The 17,490-nt window shown below is 34.6% G+C and overlaps 2 protein-coding genes across 3 annotated transcripts; one reads left to right on the top strand and one right to left on the bottom strand.

Moving 5' to 3' along the window:
• Positions 1-17: 17 nt before the first annotated feature.
• On the bottom strand, positions 18-7,188 carry LOC147072340 (methionine aminopeptidase 1D, mitochondrial). Of its 2 annotated transcripts, XM_085946382.1 has the most exons (7): positions 7,134-7,186; positions 6,988-7,033; positions 6,197-6,410; positions 2,465-2,656; positions 2,247-2,354; positions 1,951-2,104; positions 18-1,489 (listed from the first exon to the last, which is right to left on the bottom strand). In XM_085946382.1, the coding sequence occupies exons 2-7, from the start codon at positions 7,029-7,031 to the stop codon at positions 1,299-1,301; spliced, it is 903 nt and encodes a 300-aa protein (XP_085802508.1). In that variant the 5' UTR covers positions 7,032-7,033; positions 7,134-7,186; the 3' UTR covers positions 18-1,298. The 2 variants fall into 2 exon arrangements, with proteins under 2 accessions (XP_085802508.1, XP_085802507.1); XM_085946381.1 differs by having other exon boundaries at positions 6,988-7,188.
• A 244-nt stretch (positions 7,189-7,432) lies between these two features.
• On the top strand, positions 7,433-17,032 carry Cdc2rk (cyclin-dependent kinase 10). Its single transcript, XM_085947461.1, has 8 exons — positions 7,433-7,558; positions 7,640-7,758; positions 9,803-9,875; positions 11,605-11,779; positions 12,574-12,776; positions 13,566-13,793; positions 14,974-15,192; positions 16,573-17,032. Exons 1-8 carry the CDS (start codon positions 7,540-7,542, stop codon positions 16,767-16,769), a joined length of 1,233 nt encoding a protein of 410 aa, XP_085803587.1. The 5' UTR covers positions 7,433-7,539; the 3' UTR covers positions 16,770-17,032.
• Positions 17,033-17,490: the final 458 nt, after the last annotated feature.

The following is a 17,490-nucleotide window of genomic DNA, read 5'->3' as shown; positions in this document are numbered from 1 at the left end:
ATCATACATACATCCATCAAAATACTATTCTAATATCCTGCCATTTAATAGGCAATTCGATGGTCATCCTGAAAAAAAAAATGAAAATCCAAACTTCTTCAGAATATTTCTATCAGAACATATACCTAGCTTGAGAGACTTTTCCATATGTGCCTATATAGAAATATCACATTAACGTGAAGTTTGATGATTTTGACAGAAAATAAAAAGGTCGGAACCATGTCAAGCGATGTACTAGGAATGATGTGAGTGCTGTCTAGAAAAGCAACCTCATTCGCTCTACGTAATTTTTGTGGATTAGAAGAGATTGTATCTGCGCATGTTCAACGTTAAATTGTTCTACCGTAGTAGTAAACTATAGTGAGATTAACGTGTGCTAATACTGATTATTCCCATGCACCAAATGTGGTCACGGTTAATTTGAATATTATCTAGGGTCGTTATCACTGACATTGTTTACATTAGTGCTGTAGTATGGCTTGTCTCGGTCTGGCACCCTCCTGCTCTGTTTTGTTACTCGTCTTAACTGCCTCATATTCTCAATGTGGTACATTTTACAGTTATTATAATATTTTTAATTGATTCAGTGTTTCCCAAAGTAGGTGGTAACACCCCTAGCTAGTAGAGTGAACCAGAAGAACGATAGTAGGCTCGAAAGCAATTTGAGAGCTTTAAACATACGGTGGATGCAAAAAGAAAGCAGCAGAAAATTTTGAAAAACCGTTCGTACACATTTTTTGTGTTGTGTAATATAATAGGTAGTTTGATTTGTCGTGATTTCTATATTCCCCAAATAAACACACAAAATCAAGTTATATCGTCATGTGCTCATGTCTGTTAACAAAAGAACAAAGTTTTTTTACTGCATTTCCCTTCATTATAATATTTTAGTGGAACATAAAGTTTGTCTTAATTTTCTGTGTTTAATGCATCTTATTTACAACATATTTCTTTAATATGTTCCATAGGTAGAAAATAAATATAGAGTCATAAATATTTGAAAGAATACACATTTGTCACTGCATCTTTTTTCCCTTAAGAGAAGGTGAATTTCCAGGCTGAGTATTTATTTTCTGAAAAGGAGGGAGTGGGCCACATAAGTTTGGGAATCTCTAGTTTAAAATGTAGAGGGCTGTTACATTGTACAAGGGAAGCGGTCAGGCACACCAAAAAGTAAATAAAGAAAAACAAGTAAAATGATTCACATATTTACATTTTAATCTATAATAAATAATTATAATACGCTACAATTTAATTAGGTACTACATACAGTATTTTTTAGTATTAAATCAAAACCTTTACTGTGTAAGAATAACATGACCATCTGTTGATATTAGGATGGTGTGTTCAACTTGGGCTGATCTTGCATTGTCAGCCGTAATTGCCGTCCAACCATCTTCAAGTAATTCTATCATTTCATCGCCCGGAGTTATAGCAGGCTCTATTGTAAACGTCATACCAGGCAACATTATGCCAGGGTAGTTATTTCCTAGAAATTAAAAATGATATTTTCAATGATCAACAAATGTTACAAACCCTACTTTATTTTTTATATATCAATACAAGTACATTGTTGTTTTGGATGTCATGATGTTTGGAAAATAATCATATGAATGTATATATGTACAAAAATGACGAAGTTATTGATGAAAAATGGTGAAATCACTGTTGTGACTACGTAAATGAATAAAGGAACGACAACAATAATTACAAAATCTTCCAGTTTCCTGAAAATAAGTTGTTCCTGTTGATTGAATGTTTTATTAGTATTAAACAAAATCTGTCTGCGAACCCTAAATAAATTGCAGGTCTCAAGTTGGAGTTGCTAATTTTATTTAGGTAGGAAAATATGGAACTCTGCAGAGGCAGGTTATGTTAATACTTAACGAGGAATGGTTATAAGAAGATTTTCTTTATACTTTGGTTGTAACTAAAAAAGAAATTACTAACGTGTGTGATATATATCGGGAGGGCCATGAAAATAGGTTCCGATACCATGTCCAAGAAATGCAGGAATAACAGTATATCCATACTTCCTAGCGCATTTGTTGATTACTGACCCTATTGCTTCAAAGGGCACCCCTGGTCCACATATTGATATTCCCTGCAGAAATCAGAACAGACCATTTCTATAGGATTTGTAAAAAGAATAAATATTTTCATGTAAATATGTATTTTGAATTATGCCCAATAAAGGTTATAAAAAGGCCTTTGATGATTTATTTTTTGCCTGTAGCACTGCTCACCTTTGCCAAGCATTCTTCAGTCACGGATACCAGTTCTTGTCCTTGATCATCGACATTCCCAATAAGAAAGGTTTTAGAGCAATCACCGTGATAGCCGTTTAGAAAAACCTTAAAACAAAATTTTTAGGTAAAAAGAAAGTTCTAATACGGAATTAAGCAGTACAGATTTGTACTAAAAAGTCTAAGGTATGGTTTTCTTTATTTTGGACAGTGCTTACGGTTATATCCACATTTATGATGTCTCCATCAACCATTGGTCGACTGTCTGGAATTCCATGGCAAACAACATTGTTAACGGAGGTGCAAACTGACTTTGGATATCCCCTATACATCAGTGGAGATGGGTAGGCATCATTTTCAATGCATTTTTCATGCACAAAAATATCAACGTCATCAGTGGTCATACCAACCTATAAAATTAAAAATATTATGAAAATTATTTTATAAATATTGCAATTATTTGTTTCTAAGAGATGAATCATACGAGGGTGGGTCAATAATTCCTTAGAAAAAAGCATTAAAACAGTTTTTATTTTTGTATTTTTTTTTTATTTCTCAAAATAATCTCCTTGGAGCTCAATACACTTGGTTAAACGTTTCTCAATATTTTTTAAACCGTCAGAAAAATAAGTTTTCGGAAGGTCCTCAAAATAAGCATTTGTCCGATCGATGACTTCTTCATTTGAAAAAAAACGTTGTCCACTTAGCCATTTTTTTAAGTTTGGGAAAAGGAAAAAGTCACTGGGGGCTAAATCTGGCGAATACGGTGGGTGGTCGACCAATTCGAACTTCAATTCTTCAATTTTAGCCATTGATCGTAAACATGTGTGAACACGGGCATTGTCCTGATGAAAGAGGATTTTTTTCCTGTTTAAATGAGGCCGTTTTTCTTCAATTTTGTTTTTTAGCTGGTCCAATAAAGATGCATAATAATCCCCTGTTATTTTTTTTCCTTTTTTCAAATAGTCAAGAAAATAATTTCACGTGCATCCCAAAATACAGTAGCCATAACCTTACCAGCTGATTTTACGGTTTTCGCCTTCTTTGGACATGGTTTGCCTTCGCAATCCACTGCTTTGACTGTTCTTTCGTCTCGGGAGTATAGTGGTGTATCCATGTTTCATCTACAGTCACAAAGCGACGAAAAAATTCATCCGGATTGCGTTGCATGAGCGACAACAGGGCTTTAGAGGCCACCACCCTATTGCGTTTATTGTCGACTGTGAGCAAACGCGGCACCCATCTTGCAGAAATATTTTTCATGCCCAATTTGTCATGTAAAATAGAAATGACGCTACTTTTTGAGATCCCTGTAACCTCAATTATCTCACTCAACTTTAATCTTCGGTCACTTAACACCATATCGTGGATTTTATTGATCATTTCTGGTGTAGTCACCTCTACAGGACGTCCTGAGCGTGGTTCATCCTTTGTTGATGTACGACCACGTTTAAATTCATTTAACCAGTTATAAATAGTTGCAAGTGAAGGAGCAGATATGCCGTGAACTAAATCCAACTCATTTTTTATTTCCTTTGCTGTTAACCCTTTTATATTAAAATGTTTAATAACAGCTCTAAACTCAATTTTCTCCATTTTCCATTTTTCCATTTTCCACAAGCAAATTTTTTTTTGAAATGTACGAGAAACACACAACAACCCGACCAATCTGATTGAAACTTCGCAGCATACTGAATCGGTAGTGCCGCTGCATGAAAACAAACCGCTTACAGTACTAGTCGCGCCACCTGTCAGCTTTTCTAAGGACTTATTGACCCACCCTCGTATTAACCAGTAACGTATGGTGACTTCAGGTATGCTCTTTATAAGTGGTTTTATTTAACAAAATAGCCATCAATACTACAATTACCTGTTGAACATATTGAAACATGCTATCTACATAATAAGAGGTGTCTATTTCCATATATGGAATATTATTATGGGGAAAGAATAAATTTTGTAAAATAATATCACTTGGGTACTATTTAACTAGACATACAGGTAAGGTTACTTTATTATAAAAACTGTTTTGATTTTAAATCACCCTACTAGGTGTTTTGTATAAAATAAAGAAAAATATATAATAGTTTAAATTAATGAGACTATCGGAATTTCACACAAAATAACTACTAATAATAGCCGTATCAAATAAATGTGAGACACACTTTGGGTATGCTTTTAGATAGGCATTAGACTTAAAGCAGACTCGATTGTGGTGATTGAACGTCTAATCATACGTAAATACGTCCTACCGTAGTGGAAGGCGCTGCGGAAAGAATCAGATGTGAGCCAGTAAACTATGTTTTGACTCCCTGCGTTGTGTCAAGCTACAGTGTCAGATTTTGTGCATATGTGTCTATACAGGTATAACGCAAGAGACAACGACATAAAGATAATATTATTTAGAAAACCAATTCTTCTTTTTACGCATATTGTAATAAATTTTTTATTGTAAATAAATGTGGTTACATGTGAATTGTAAGTATGCAGTTCGCCAAATACATTAGCTTTCCTACCGCCAACAGAATGATGGCAGTATAGCGTTGATGACATATTGTTTGTTAAGCATTTGACTGAATGGTATATTTGTAGAAATGTGCGTTTTATGTCCTGGAGTAAGTACTATAATTTTACAGCTAATTCAGATAAATTACAATATAAAACACATAAGCACTGGACTAAACTAGGAAGATGAACGAATGTAGGTATGCATATAGGTACATACTTAAGGAATGACACAAAATCATAATATATTTATAAAAATGTAAAAGCAAATACCAAAAGATTTCTGAATGGTCTAAAAGTAGGTAAGTTCTAGTTATTACCTACCGTAATTAGGGCACAATGGGCCAGCAGTTACTAGAGGTAAGTTAGAAATACTGTCACCAGTTTGCGTACTCAAATCTTGGCATGTACTACCCATACTCAGTACGTGTGGCCCAATATTCTTATTACAAAATACTTAGAAGTTCGAACGCTTGCTACGAGTATGAGACTCGCTGTCCTCGATACTAGCGAGTACGCTAGCTAGTTGATACTGTTGCGACGCCGCGACTCGCTTATGTATAAAAACAGCTCATAAATTTAAAATGTGTTTAAAATCGACTCAGCGCTCAATGTATTTTTTAGTGATTCTATTACAGCGATATTTCAAATCGTCATTCTCTCTCTTTCTCCCTAATTGTAAAGTTGGTATAGTGAAGGACAGAAATGGTGACTATACTGTAATAATATGGAGTTAGTTTTAGTTCCAGTTGAGTATGTATTACTAGTAAGTATTTTGGAACAAGTTTCGATACAAAGTATTTTTTTATACTGGTAGTAAGTATACTTAATCTTTAAAATCGACCAGTTTTCCCACCTCTAGCAGTTACGCTTCAAGCCTATAATGACATGGGTCCCAGGATCGAATTCCGGGTATGGCAAATTCACAATTTGTTTCTCAATGTGTGTTTGGACCCAGAGTATAGACTTAATAGGTTGAGCAAACGGCTAACATCTATTCCTCCTAAATAAAAATCTGTTAATATAACCCCCACTCCGTGGAGGCCCATATGGTCTTCTTAGGATCGGACATAGTTAAAAAAAAAAATTATAAAATATTTGTTAATTCAACTGGAATAAGCATTCACTCCCATTACAATAAACTTTGTATCTGCAAAAAGGCATGTGTGTACAAAATTAACATTCTGTTAAATGCTTCACGAACAACGCGTCATTTGATCTCAATGCTATTCTGCCATCTGTTACCAATACAATAGTAATAATGAATTTGGCGAATTACATATTGTGTACAATTTACTGGATATGAAAAAATGTTTGTCAACTGACATTACAAAGGTTCCTTTCTTATTATTTTAATGCAATAGTGTTGACTGTGATTATAAAAAGCTATTATTAGTTTTATCTATGGGTACATGTCCATTTAATGTTAATCGATAGGTACAGACCTTCATGAAGTCACCGACATTTTTCAGTAGTTTGCTTGCCAGTTTGCAGCTCTGTACCATGCCATTAATTTGATCAGAAGTTTTGATTTCAGCATTTGCAGGACAATAAGTAATTTCCCCTGTTTCATAATAACTAGGCTTTTTTATATGATCTGGGACATCCCTCAGAGGACTCACAACATGTGGCTCAACCAGATCGAACTTGCCAAAATCGCTGGAATTAATGAATTATATGATAAAAAGTGAATCGAGACCTATATAATTAGGGAGTGCAATAATACGTAGCTCCCAAAAATGTAGCAGAAAATTAGTTCGATGATTATCTCTTCCAAAAACTGTCAGATAGAGAGCTAGAGATACCTGATAGCCAGAATGCTGCAATACACTTCTTCAGCATTGCCTATTGCTATAATAATGTAAGCCGCCTTGATACAGTCCAAGAACGATCCAAGTACACTTGGACCGAGTGCCATCCAAGTGACAGCTTTATACTAATTATTCCTATCCAAACTACTCGGACCGCGTCCTACTCATCCGAGTTAGCTTGGATAGGAATAATTAGTATGGAGATACGATTGCGCTTGTGCTTTTGCCGCAAATTGGCTTTTACCTCATACAATTGCGCTTGGATGGCACTTGGATCGTACTTGGACCGTGTCAACACGGCTTTAGGGGGTTTTACAGAACTTGTCAACGAAGACCTCATGACCACGAATACTTTGGAATTTTTAAAAAAGTAATTTCTAAGCATGTCATGTCAATGAACACAAATTTATTTTTAAAAATCAAACCTTTTTCGCCAAAGTCTACTGAAAAATGAAGCACTTCGAGACATGTCTAAGGAATAATTATAGCAATATAATAATCATTTATTGATGTATAGAATAATAAATTCAGCAAAATATTAATTTAAAAACCGTTTAGGAAAATAAATAACCTAAAATATTGTTATGTTATTACACCATATCCATAGTTTGACATTTCTACATTACGGTAGTCTATGACTTTTACAATATTATTTTTAATTATGTACATGGCAACATAATAATTTCATACAATCTAATTCGTTCATTTGATTATTTTATAGATTTATTTTAGAAAATTAAAAAAACTATATTTAATGACTAAATATTTCTTTTCTCAAACCTAAAATTATTTGTTTGGCGTCTAACGTCCTACAATGGCGTCTGCTATGAAATGCCTGTTGTTGTCTATGCTTCAAATATCTGTCTGTTTACCTCGCTGAAGTATCTGTAGATGTTTATAAATTATAACCTTTCAAATTTTGTAATTAAGCATATTCCATTAGCAATTAGGCAATAGGAATAGTTATTGGCTTGAAGATGGACACAATGACGAGAAGTAATAAAACTATAGAATTTCGTAATTTGTAATTTATTGGAAACATCAGATTCTAGAATATTTATTGATGCCGGTTAATAGTTTCAGATTCTGACAAAACAAATCCCGAAGGCTCTGATCCACAAGGCTCATCGGCAAGAAAGACTGCACTTATATCTTTCCGCACTGGGAAAACGATGGAGATCCCAGAGAAAGATATAGTAAGTACCTATTGACGCTAGGCCCTAGCGGCTAGGGGCTATTCTTGTTACTGCTCATTGTGTTTGATATCGATAAATAAATTGCCGGCTTTCCTCTCAAGTAATTGTACATTTGTCAGTGTTGGCGCCTTGCACACAGTCATTCGAGGTAACAAAATTGGTTGTTTGCGCACACTGAAGCGACTTATTCTATAAAATTAATCACCATAACGCTTATATAATGTTATGTTAACAGAAATGAGAAATAGGCAGAAATATTGGGTACATCCACAGAATAGATTAATAAGATTAATAGAAATGCAAAGTCCATCGTTATAGACCAAGATTTTGAAGCCGAATTGCTTATGATTTAATGACGTCCAGTCCATAAAATAAAAAGCCTTGAGAATGTCCTAAATATTTACTAAAATTGAATGCATGTTTCGGTTATGTGACAGACTTTAATGCATACAAACATAACTATTGAAAATAACATACAGTCGATCTTGGTTATTACGAGGAAGATGGGACCGACTGAATTAGCTTGTTATAAGCATTACTCGTTATGTCGTTATATAACATTTTTCGCGCCACATTCTATTTAAGCATAGAACATAAAAAATCTGAAACATGCATGGCATTCATAAACTACAAAAGAAGTTGTTTATTGTAATGAAGTGCTGAGAAGGCGGCGCTGGTAGGTACCTACTGACTTCACAAAACTTGTATTTTTTACATGCAATTTCAAGCATATGCGTGGATACTTTTTCAATTTGGTGAAAACACCAATTAGGTACTTAAGCACTTAACTAGTGTCATAAACGTAATCCGATCCCGGCGGCATCGGTCTAGTTAACTGCCCGGTCGGATTTTATTGCTTAGGGTCGATAATGTTTTATGAATTTAAACGATCGACACATTAACAGTTTTGCTCGGTATATCCGAGAAGTAGCTCGTTATCAAAGTGAGTAAATGTATGGAGAAAATCATAAATTATAATGTCAACGAATGTTTCCTCTTTACATCCGAGATCTCACTATTTCCGTGATCATAATGAACCAAGTTCGACTGTATTCTATAAAACGCATTTAAGTTAATCCCATATTTCCCCACACTCGAGAATTAAAACTTATTACTACCCTACCACACCCAGAAGTTAACGCACTTTCCACTATTTCTGTGTTCTCTGGGTACATACATCATTTAGGCATATGAGGTGTCTGGAAATGTTTACCAGCTGCCACCAGAATATTGCCGTTTTTGTTTCTATCAATTTTTAAAAACTTCCGCTTTTGTTTCCAGACACCTCATATGTACGTATTGTTTTAACTGTTTGACGCCCACGGTGGCCGTGTGACTTAAGCGTTGGACTATAACGCCGTGGGTCCCAAGTTCGAATCCTGGGTCTGGCAAGTTACACATATTGTTTTTCAATTTGTGTGTGTCAGGGTATGGACCTAATAGGTTGAGCAAGTGGCTGACATCCATTTCTCGTAAAAAAAAAAAAAACATCTGTCAATACAAACCTCTACTCTGTGGAGGCCCATATGATCCTATTAGGATCGGACATGGTCGAAAGAAAAAAAAAGAAAGAATAATATTTATTAACTCATTTAGTGCCATCACCGCGACTGGCGCATTTGGAGTACTTGGCCATTAGATATAATTAACGTGTTATTTAAATATGGTAATTAAAAGGTCAGCAGTGATTGTGTTTAATTAAAGCAATTGCAGACATTATTTTCTTATTGTCTTGCTGAAAGATTGAGACATTCTAAAAACTTTAATGTTCTCTTCCTGCACACGCGTTGGTTAACGAAGGAAAGAAATATATTATTCTGGTGCCCTATATCAGTTAATTCTATTAATCATTATAATAATTTGTATCGTGTCTGTCCCAATAAAACTGTCTGTAATATTTCCTTATTGTTCATCCTGTAACTGTACTCTCCCTCACAAAAACATTCCTTATCATTTTCGCAGTTCCCCTCGGATATTTTTGGAGCTAGACGGCGGTTTGTTAGTACATACATATTCTATATAAAAATATTGTTTATGGTTTTAGTTGGGAAAGTGCAGATTTGTCGGAGAATTCGAGAAGCTTAACCGAATTGGCGAAGGAACTTATGGAATTGTTTGTAAGTGCTTTAATTTTCCTACTCAGTAAAAGTATGGCAAGCTTGAGCTTCGTATTTACTGGGGTTTGCAGTAGGTATCCACAGTGGTTATTTAGCTTCATTTGCACTGTTTCACTTTGATTTTTGTTTTAACACTACAACAGGCCATGAGGGCACCAATTAATGTAGGTAGTGAACAGCGGCGGCTCTTCTAATACCATCCAAGTGCTACGCACTGCCTGCATTTTTGAAGACATCACTCAACTTTTCATTGTTATTCATGTGTATCACTCACTTCGCGAAGTAGAACATGTAGTAGTATTATGAACAATACTCCGTTCATGTGTGCAAAGCGATTGCGATCCAAATGAATTTTCAGTTTGCACAGGATTACAATGAGGCCATTGTATACTTCTTAAACGGTAGTCCAATGTTCCTGTGGTAGCGTTTTGTGTAGCATTTTTTACACACTTTATGATCGGCGCACGAAATTATTACTCCAGAAACAAAAACGCCAGTTTCTGTTTTATAACAATGTTGGCGAGTTAATTTTTCACAATTTCACATTTAAGATTTAATGAATCGCCAAACTTTTACGAAAATACAAACTGCCGCATTTATTTCTAAACCACTCAAATACATTCAATATAATAAAAAAAACACAGCAGCACTACATGAGTAGTAGGTCGTAGCTGAATAATAAATAAGAACAATAATATAAGAGAAACATACTTTTAATGACATATAAATACATCAGAAATAAATCTGAGTTCGAAGGAACGCTGATTTACAATATAAATATTACCCACGCAATGTTTGTTCATTTTATAATTTCACATAAATTAATAATAATATGAAATTTAAGAAATAAACATACTGCTATGCACTATTAACAAAGTGACCCAGCGTACGTCTCCGTTTTTACGACGGTTCATATTTGGCTGACGCATTCATTTTTCGGAGCGTAAAGCCATAAACTGACATTTATTTTTCTTTATTGATATTATATCATTCTGTTTAAAAACTTTTTTAAGAAGTAGAATAAATAAACAAAAGCATATTTAATTTACCTTCTGAGAAGTTCGACGTTTGAGTCATTATACACAAAGATATTATCTTAGCTTATTGACACGGCAGCCTTCGGTGATTAAGCTAATTATGAAGAGACGCTTTACGACCTTTACGTGGCTAGAACAGGTGTTCCTGATGCTGCCAAAGAGTGTGACACTTCCTACCCTTATGGTACAGCCTCAAGGGTTCCGTTGCCATGGCCGGCACTCCCTTACCCTGCAGCGGTGCTACAAAAGCGACTTACGTGCTGCAGTCTGACATGACGGGAGGCGCAAGAGTTGGCGTTGGACCGAGGGAAGTGGCGCGAACTTGTGCTTGCCCTATGCTCTAATGCTGGGTATAGAAGGTAAACCATTGCGCACTACCAGAAATTGCTATTCTGAAGACCACCGGCCGCCATTGGTAGTGAGTGAAACACATCACATAAATAATATCCAGGCTTGACAAGACATGTATTGTGTATGTGGCAGTGAAGAACTAGAAACCGTGAAGAGTGGAGGGAGCTCAGGAGGTCCTAGCACTGGATCACATCACATTGAAAAAACAATTTTTTTTTGACCAGCAACGGGTTCGAGCCCACGACCTTTAGCTTCCAGAGATGGCCACTCTATGTGCTAAGCCAACATTGGTGCAAACTGTACCTAAACGTATTATAATTTTCTGTTTTGTCTTTAAATAGATCGTGCCAAGGACAAGACAAATGGTAATATTGTTGCCTTGAAGAAAGTGAGAATGGAAGTAGAGAAGGATGGACTGCCATTGAGCGGATTGAGGGAGATCCAAGTTTTGCTGTCATGTCGCCATGAGAATATTGTCCAATTAAAAGAAGTACTTGTGGGAAGAAGTTTGGAAAGGTAATTTTTTTGTAGTTATATAATTTTTCATTATTGTTTACTTTTTCTATGTTTTTGACACCATTTTTGAATCAAAAATTTTTTTCACATGAAACTTTTTGTGTAAAGTAATATCTCCTGTACACGTGCATGGATTTACTTGCACCAATAATGTGTATTTTAAACTATTGCGATAATAACTGTTTACACGTAAAAGTGCTGACTGTCTCGCCAATCGCATTCTTCAAGAGTAAGCGAGCCGCGATGTTGTCATTGTATCTTCGCTGTAGGATTGGTTTGTTGATTAGACCAAATGTCAAATGTTCTGGAGACGAACAACAAATTTCATTATCCTATATTTAAATACATGTAGGTATTCAAATTGTTGTTTTTACAGCATATGAATGCTGTTTTCATTACAAAGCAATTTAATGAGAAGGATGGTTCTGGTCCATTTAGATACAAAAAATCATTCTGCATTAAATGGTCGATTTCGACAAAAACGGATATTCGACAAACCAATCCTATGGCCCGGCAGGTTCGCCACCATCATTCTACTGCGTAGGTGCAGATATCGCACAATCCAATTATCGCTTATTCAGAAGCTTTTGAACTTTTTTGATCCACGTATGCATTGCACGATAATACGTGTTTACACTTTTTTTTGTTATTTTTTGTTACGTACTGGCAGCAGTAAATCCATGCACAATTTTGTAGCGCCATTATTGCTAATATAGATAACATTACATTATATTGACATAGGTACTTACCTACCAATAGATTTTTTTTAAATTTTCAAAACTGATTGTTTTCAGCATCTTCTTATCAATGGAATACTGCGAGCAAGATCTTGCTTCGCTACTCGACAATATGACGACATCTTTCACCGAATCTCAGGTGAAATGTTTAATGTTGCAAGTGTTGAAGGGTCTTAAATACATTCATGGGAATTACATAGTTCACAGAGATCTAAAAGTCTCCAATTTACTTCTCACTGACAAGGGATGCGTTAAAATTGGTAAATATTTATTTTTCAATAATTTAATCATTTCCTCATTTAAGTTATTTTATTTAGAACAAGGATTCACATCTTTATTATGAGTAACACACTAAACTCTTGCATCATCTATATTACGCCGGGTACTCATTGGCGAGCCGTAACTGTGAACGTTGCAGATACAATAACCAGTATGGACGCCAAATAATTAGTTTGCGAGCTTAATAATCAATTATTTCGCATTTAGAGTTAGTTACAGTATCTGGAACGGTTACAGTTACGGCTCGCTAATGAGTACACGGCTTAAGGAAGGTGTGTTAGTGCACTGCATAGCTATCCCAGATAACAATATTGATAAACTAATTAATACAACCCCTCATACATAAACAATGGAACAAGTTAGTACTCTACGGTTAACACTATTAGTTCAATTATTCGTGAGATCAAAGATGTTGAAGAAAAACCAATGCTGATGAAACTTTTAAACATATTATTGTATGCCAGTGGTGAAGTTTGCTTTAGGCAGGGTTTAATTGAAATTTAAAAACCAACTAACCATATTCCTATTTCAATGAAAACAAATAAGTATGTATGTCTTCCAAAGTTAAGCGTGCACTATTTATGTCAGATCTCCACAGCTTACCTGCACCCTTCAGCTGAAAAATGATTAGTTAGCCTAATGACAAACAATTATGTAAAATTGCAAATAACAGTACATAATAGTGTCCAAAGTAAAACTTCAATAACAGGCCGCAATTTCTTTGCATGAGATGTACTTCTTACAAATTAAATGTTTATATGATTTTTCAGCTGACTTTGGTTTGGCTAGATGGCTCGGCTTGCCCCCACGAGGGATGACTCCTCGCGTTGTCACATTGTGGTACCGTGCCCCTGAGCTTCTCCTCGAAGCTCCTCTGCAGACACCAGCTTTGGACATGTGGGCGGGCGGGTGCATCCTCGGAGAACTCCTCGCTCACAAACCCTTGTTGCCCGGTCGCTCTGAAATTGCACAGCTAGAACTCATTGTCGATTTACTAGGTAACGTTTTATTTTTGTAAATTATACAGTAAAACCTCGTTAGTAAGAACACTGATAATTCGAAATTCGCCGTAATTCAAAATTTTCCCGAAATTCGAAATTATTTCAGAGTCCTGGCATATAAAAATATTCAATAAATTGTAATAAAGTACACTATTTCATGAGCCAATCATTGAAGCAGACTTTTCTTAAAACATCAAAAATTACTTATTTTATGAAGGTAATAAAAATATTCCTGACATTTTATGACCCAATTCGGTAGGCACATTTATGATCGGAAACGAGATTAATGAAAATCAATTTTTTTTTTTTTTTATAATTTCGTTAATTTTTGTAATTCGAATATTTTTACATTTTTCGGTCCCATGGAATTAGTATTAACGAGGTTTTACTGTATAATTTAAAGGTTTAACTAGCAGTTGCCATTAATCACTATTTTTTTTTTTGTTTTTTGAACTTAATGCTTGATCTATAATTGTATTAGACAGGTATATGAAAAAATGGTTGTCTATTTAGTGGAAGCCAGCGGCAATCGAATTTTGAAAATATCCGATATACTGGATTATGTATTTGTTGGGCAGCTTATCATTTTTGAATTCATGAATTTTGCCAAAATCGGCTATGAAAATTGCCACTGACTTCCAGTAAACAGACTTATACCGAAAAATCTTTTCAATATATAAGACCTTGAAAAATTACCAGGCAGTAGTGTCATCTGTCAACATTCTTATTGATGTACTCGATGCCGTTCATTGTGTTCAATGCGCAGACAGAGAGGAAGCGTGTTTGTCTGTGTGTTTTATGTACTTCGGTACTACACCTGAGGAGGTCATGCAAAATCATTCATTTTAATTATGCTACTATCAATGCAAACCAATGACATTATTTATGGTCTGCCAAATAAACTTAGCTAATACGTAACAACAAATAGGAATGACAAAAAAGGACAGCTAACAACGAATGAGATCATTTCTTTGCATACAAAAGTGGTACTAACATTAAAATGCAATTGCCTTCAGTGGAAAATCACAGAAGGTGCGCTCCACCTGGAAGAAGATTCAACAGCTTCGTAAAAACTGAAACTAGTGAAACAAGCTCGGGGAGGCTGTCATCCAGCAATGATTTCACCCCACATGATAATATAGAAATATATAATATTTAATTCAACATTATTTTGCAGGCACACCTTCCGATGCCATTTGGCCAGAGTTCAGTTCGCTTCCGGCTCTACAAAACTTCACCCTCAAACAACAGCCATATAACAATTTGAAACAGAAATTCCCTTGGCTCTCGACGGCGGGATTGAGATTATTAAACTTTCTGTTTATGTACGATCCTAATAAGCGAGCTACTGCTGAAGAATGCCTTCAAAGTTCTTATTTTAAGGAGCCACCATTACGTAAGTCTTACATAAAATGTGATCAAGTACAACACATTGACTGCTGACTAGATAATTACTAATTAATTACCATATTTAAATAGTATGCTAATTATATTTAATGGCCACCTAATATTGCAAACGTGACGCCAGTCACGTTGTTAGTACTAAATGAGTTAAATTGTATTTTATTTCATTCCATGTCCTTTATGCCTCCCAAGGTTTATACAGCTATTTATTATTTATGTACATAATAATATTACCTACATACAATTAAGAATATTACACAATATCAAAAAAACCTTGCGTGGTTTCCCTACCAAAATCGCTGAAGCAATTTACAGTTTAAAATAGGTGCTATTTTTCCATATAAACCTTGTATGTACTCAGTTTTTATGAAAATTAGTAGACATGCCCTTTTTGTTCTATTTTCATATGTTTAGGCTCCACTGTATAGAGTAATGTTTTCTTATAGACTTTTGAACATTAACTTCACAACCTAGTTTACATATAAGAACCCAGTTTAAGTTATCAATGACATTTTATTGCATAGCCAACCATATTATATAACAATTATAATATGTATTGTATTTGCGTAATGCTGTCTGTATAAATACAAAGCTGTGAGTGAACTCACACAAAGTGTGAGCCGGTCAAAAAATGCATGTGGTTTTTCTCAATGTGTATTTGGTTCAGTGCAAGGACCAAATGGGTTGGGCGAACCGGTAACAACCATTCCTCATAAAAAATCTGTTAATAGCCCATATTATGGGTTTAGGATGATTTGGCACCGGGACAACTGGCGCTACGGAATCGAATGAAATTTGAAAATAAATAGACGTTCGTGAATTATAGTTACTTTTAAAATATATATTTAATACTTATACATTATATTTTTATTTAATATTTAGTGAGAATTTTAATATGCACACATAAATAATGATTCAATTGTGCACATGTTCCAACGAGAAGAGAGTTCTTTTATTTTTATATAAAGCGTCTGGCATAATAATTCTCAATCTGCAATAAAAAACATGTTAAGAGTAAAATGAATAATTAAAACTACCAAGTGTAGATAGAAACTTATTAAAATTCCTCGTCTATTTTCTGTATCAAATCGTAAAGAACGTATATTTATTTCATTCGACAGTTTGGTGCCCATTTCTCCTGGCGTCCAGTTGTCCCAGTGCCTATATTATGTTCTGCTTAGGAGCGGAACATGGTAATTTAGTTACTATAATTTTCTTCTCTGTAAAATGTAATTGTGAAATATTGTTCGGACAATATATTAATATGTAGCTTGCCCGATTTAGGTGTCAGTTGTCTTGACTGACTATATCCAGGAAATCCTCAAGATAGAGGCACCATATATTTATTACATTTTTGTTATTATCCTTATAGCTTGTGACCCGAAGTTGATGCCCAGCTTTCCACAACACCGCAATATGAAGGGACAAGGGAAAAGTGCCGCCGGGTCACAGCCTCAGTCATTGTCCCTCTCCTCGCTTAATTCAGGCGCCAATGATCAAACTAATAATTTACCATACATTTCAGATCTCTTGGGATCGTTGGTCAAAAAAAGACGAGTTGATTTATAATTATTTTCTATTCCTGTGTTGATTTCAAATTGTTCCTCTTATTAATTTAATTTTTTAATCGATACATTGTAGTTTCATCAACTGTTTGATTATGTATGCACTGTCTTTAATCTTTAATTCAAAACATTTGCATTGTGCCATTTCCATGGTGACATGAGCAAATTAGTCATTAATCTAAATATAATTCCAAATACTGATTTTTCAGTAAACAAAGTCATATAATATTGTTGTGTAATTATGTTTAAAACGATTAAACCAGAATAAAAAAAAAAACCAGACTATTAATTTTGTTTTATGTATTTCCATTATAGTGTTTTATTATGTTTTTGTAATCAGTTTCTATTATGTTTTTTATTGAATTTAGATTTTGAAATTTTGAAATCTTTAATTGCAGGAGTGAGGGTAAATGAAAAAAGTTTTAGGCATCAAAACAGTATGAAAAATTTATTGCTTAGACTTACGCATTAAAATTTATAACGAATCAGTCTTCACTTTGTATAAGTCTACAAGTAATTAAGTTTGTTCGCATGTTAATGGACAAATACACAATAATTAAATGAACTAGTACAAAATAATAAATACACTTAAAATCTAGTCATACAATACCTACTTAACAATAAGGTTGTGGAAACTACTCAATAAAAATGGATGTGAATAAATGAAATTAAAAGAAAGAAGAACACTTGCAGTTTAGTATTATAAAAACTATAAATTCACAGCA

This window comes from Rhyacophila brunnea, unplaced genomic scaffold, assembly GCF_057557595.1.
Source record: "Rhyacophila brunnea isolate RB1 unplaced genomic scaffold, BYU_Rbru_1.0 scaffold_2, whole genome shotgun sequence".
NCBI classification, from domain to species: Eukaryota; Metazoa; Arthropoda; class Insecta; order Trichoptera; family Rhyacophilidae; genus Rhyacophila; species Rhyacophila brunnea.
This window is presented reverse-complemented; position numbering and strand designations above follow the sequence as displayed.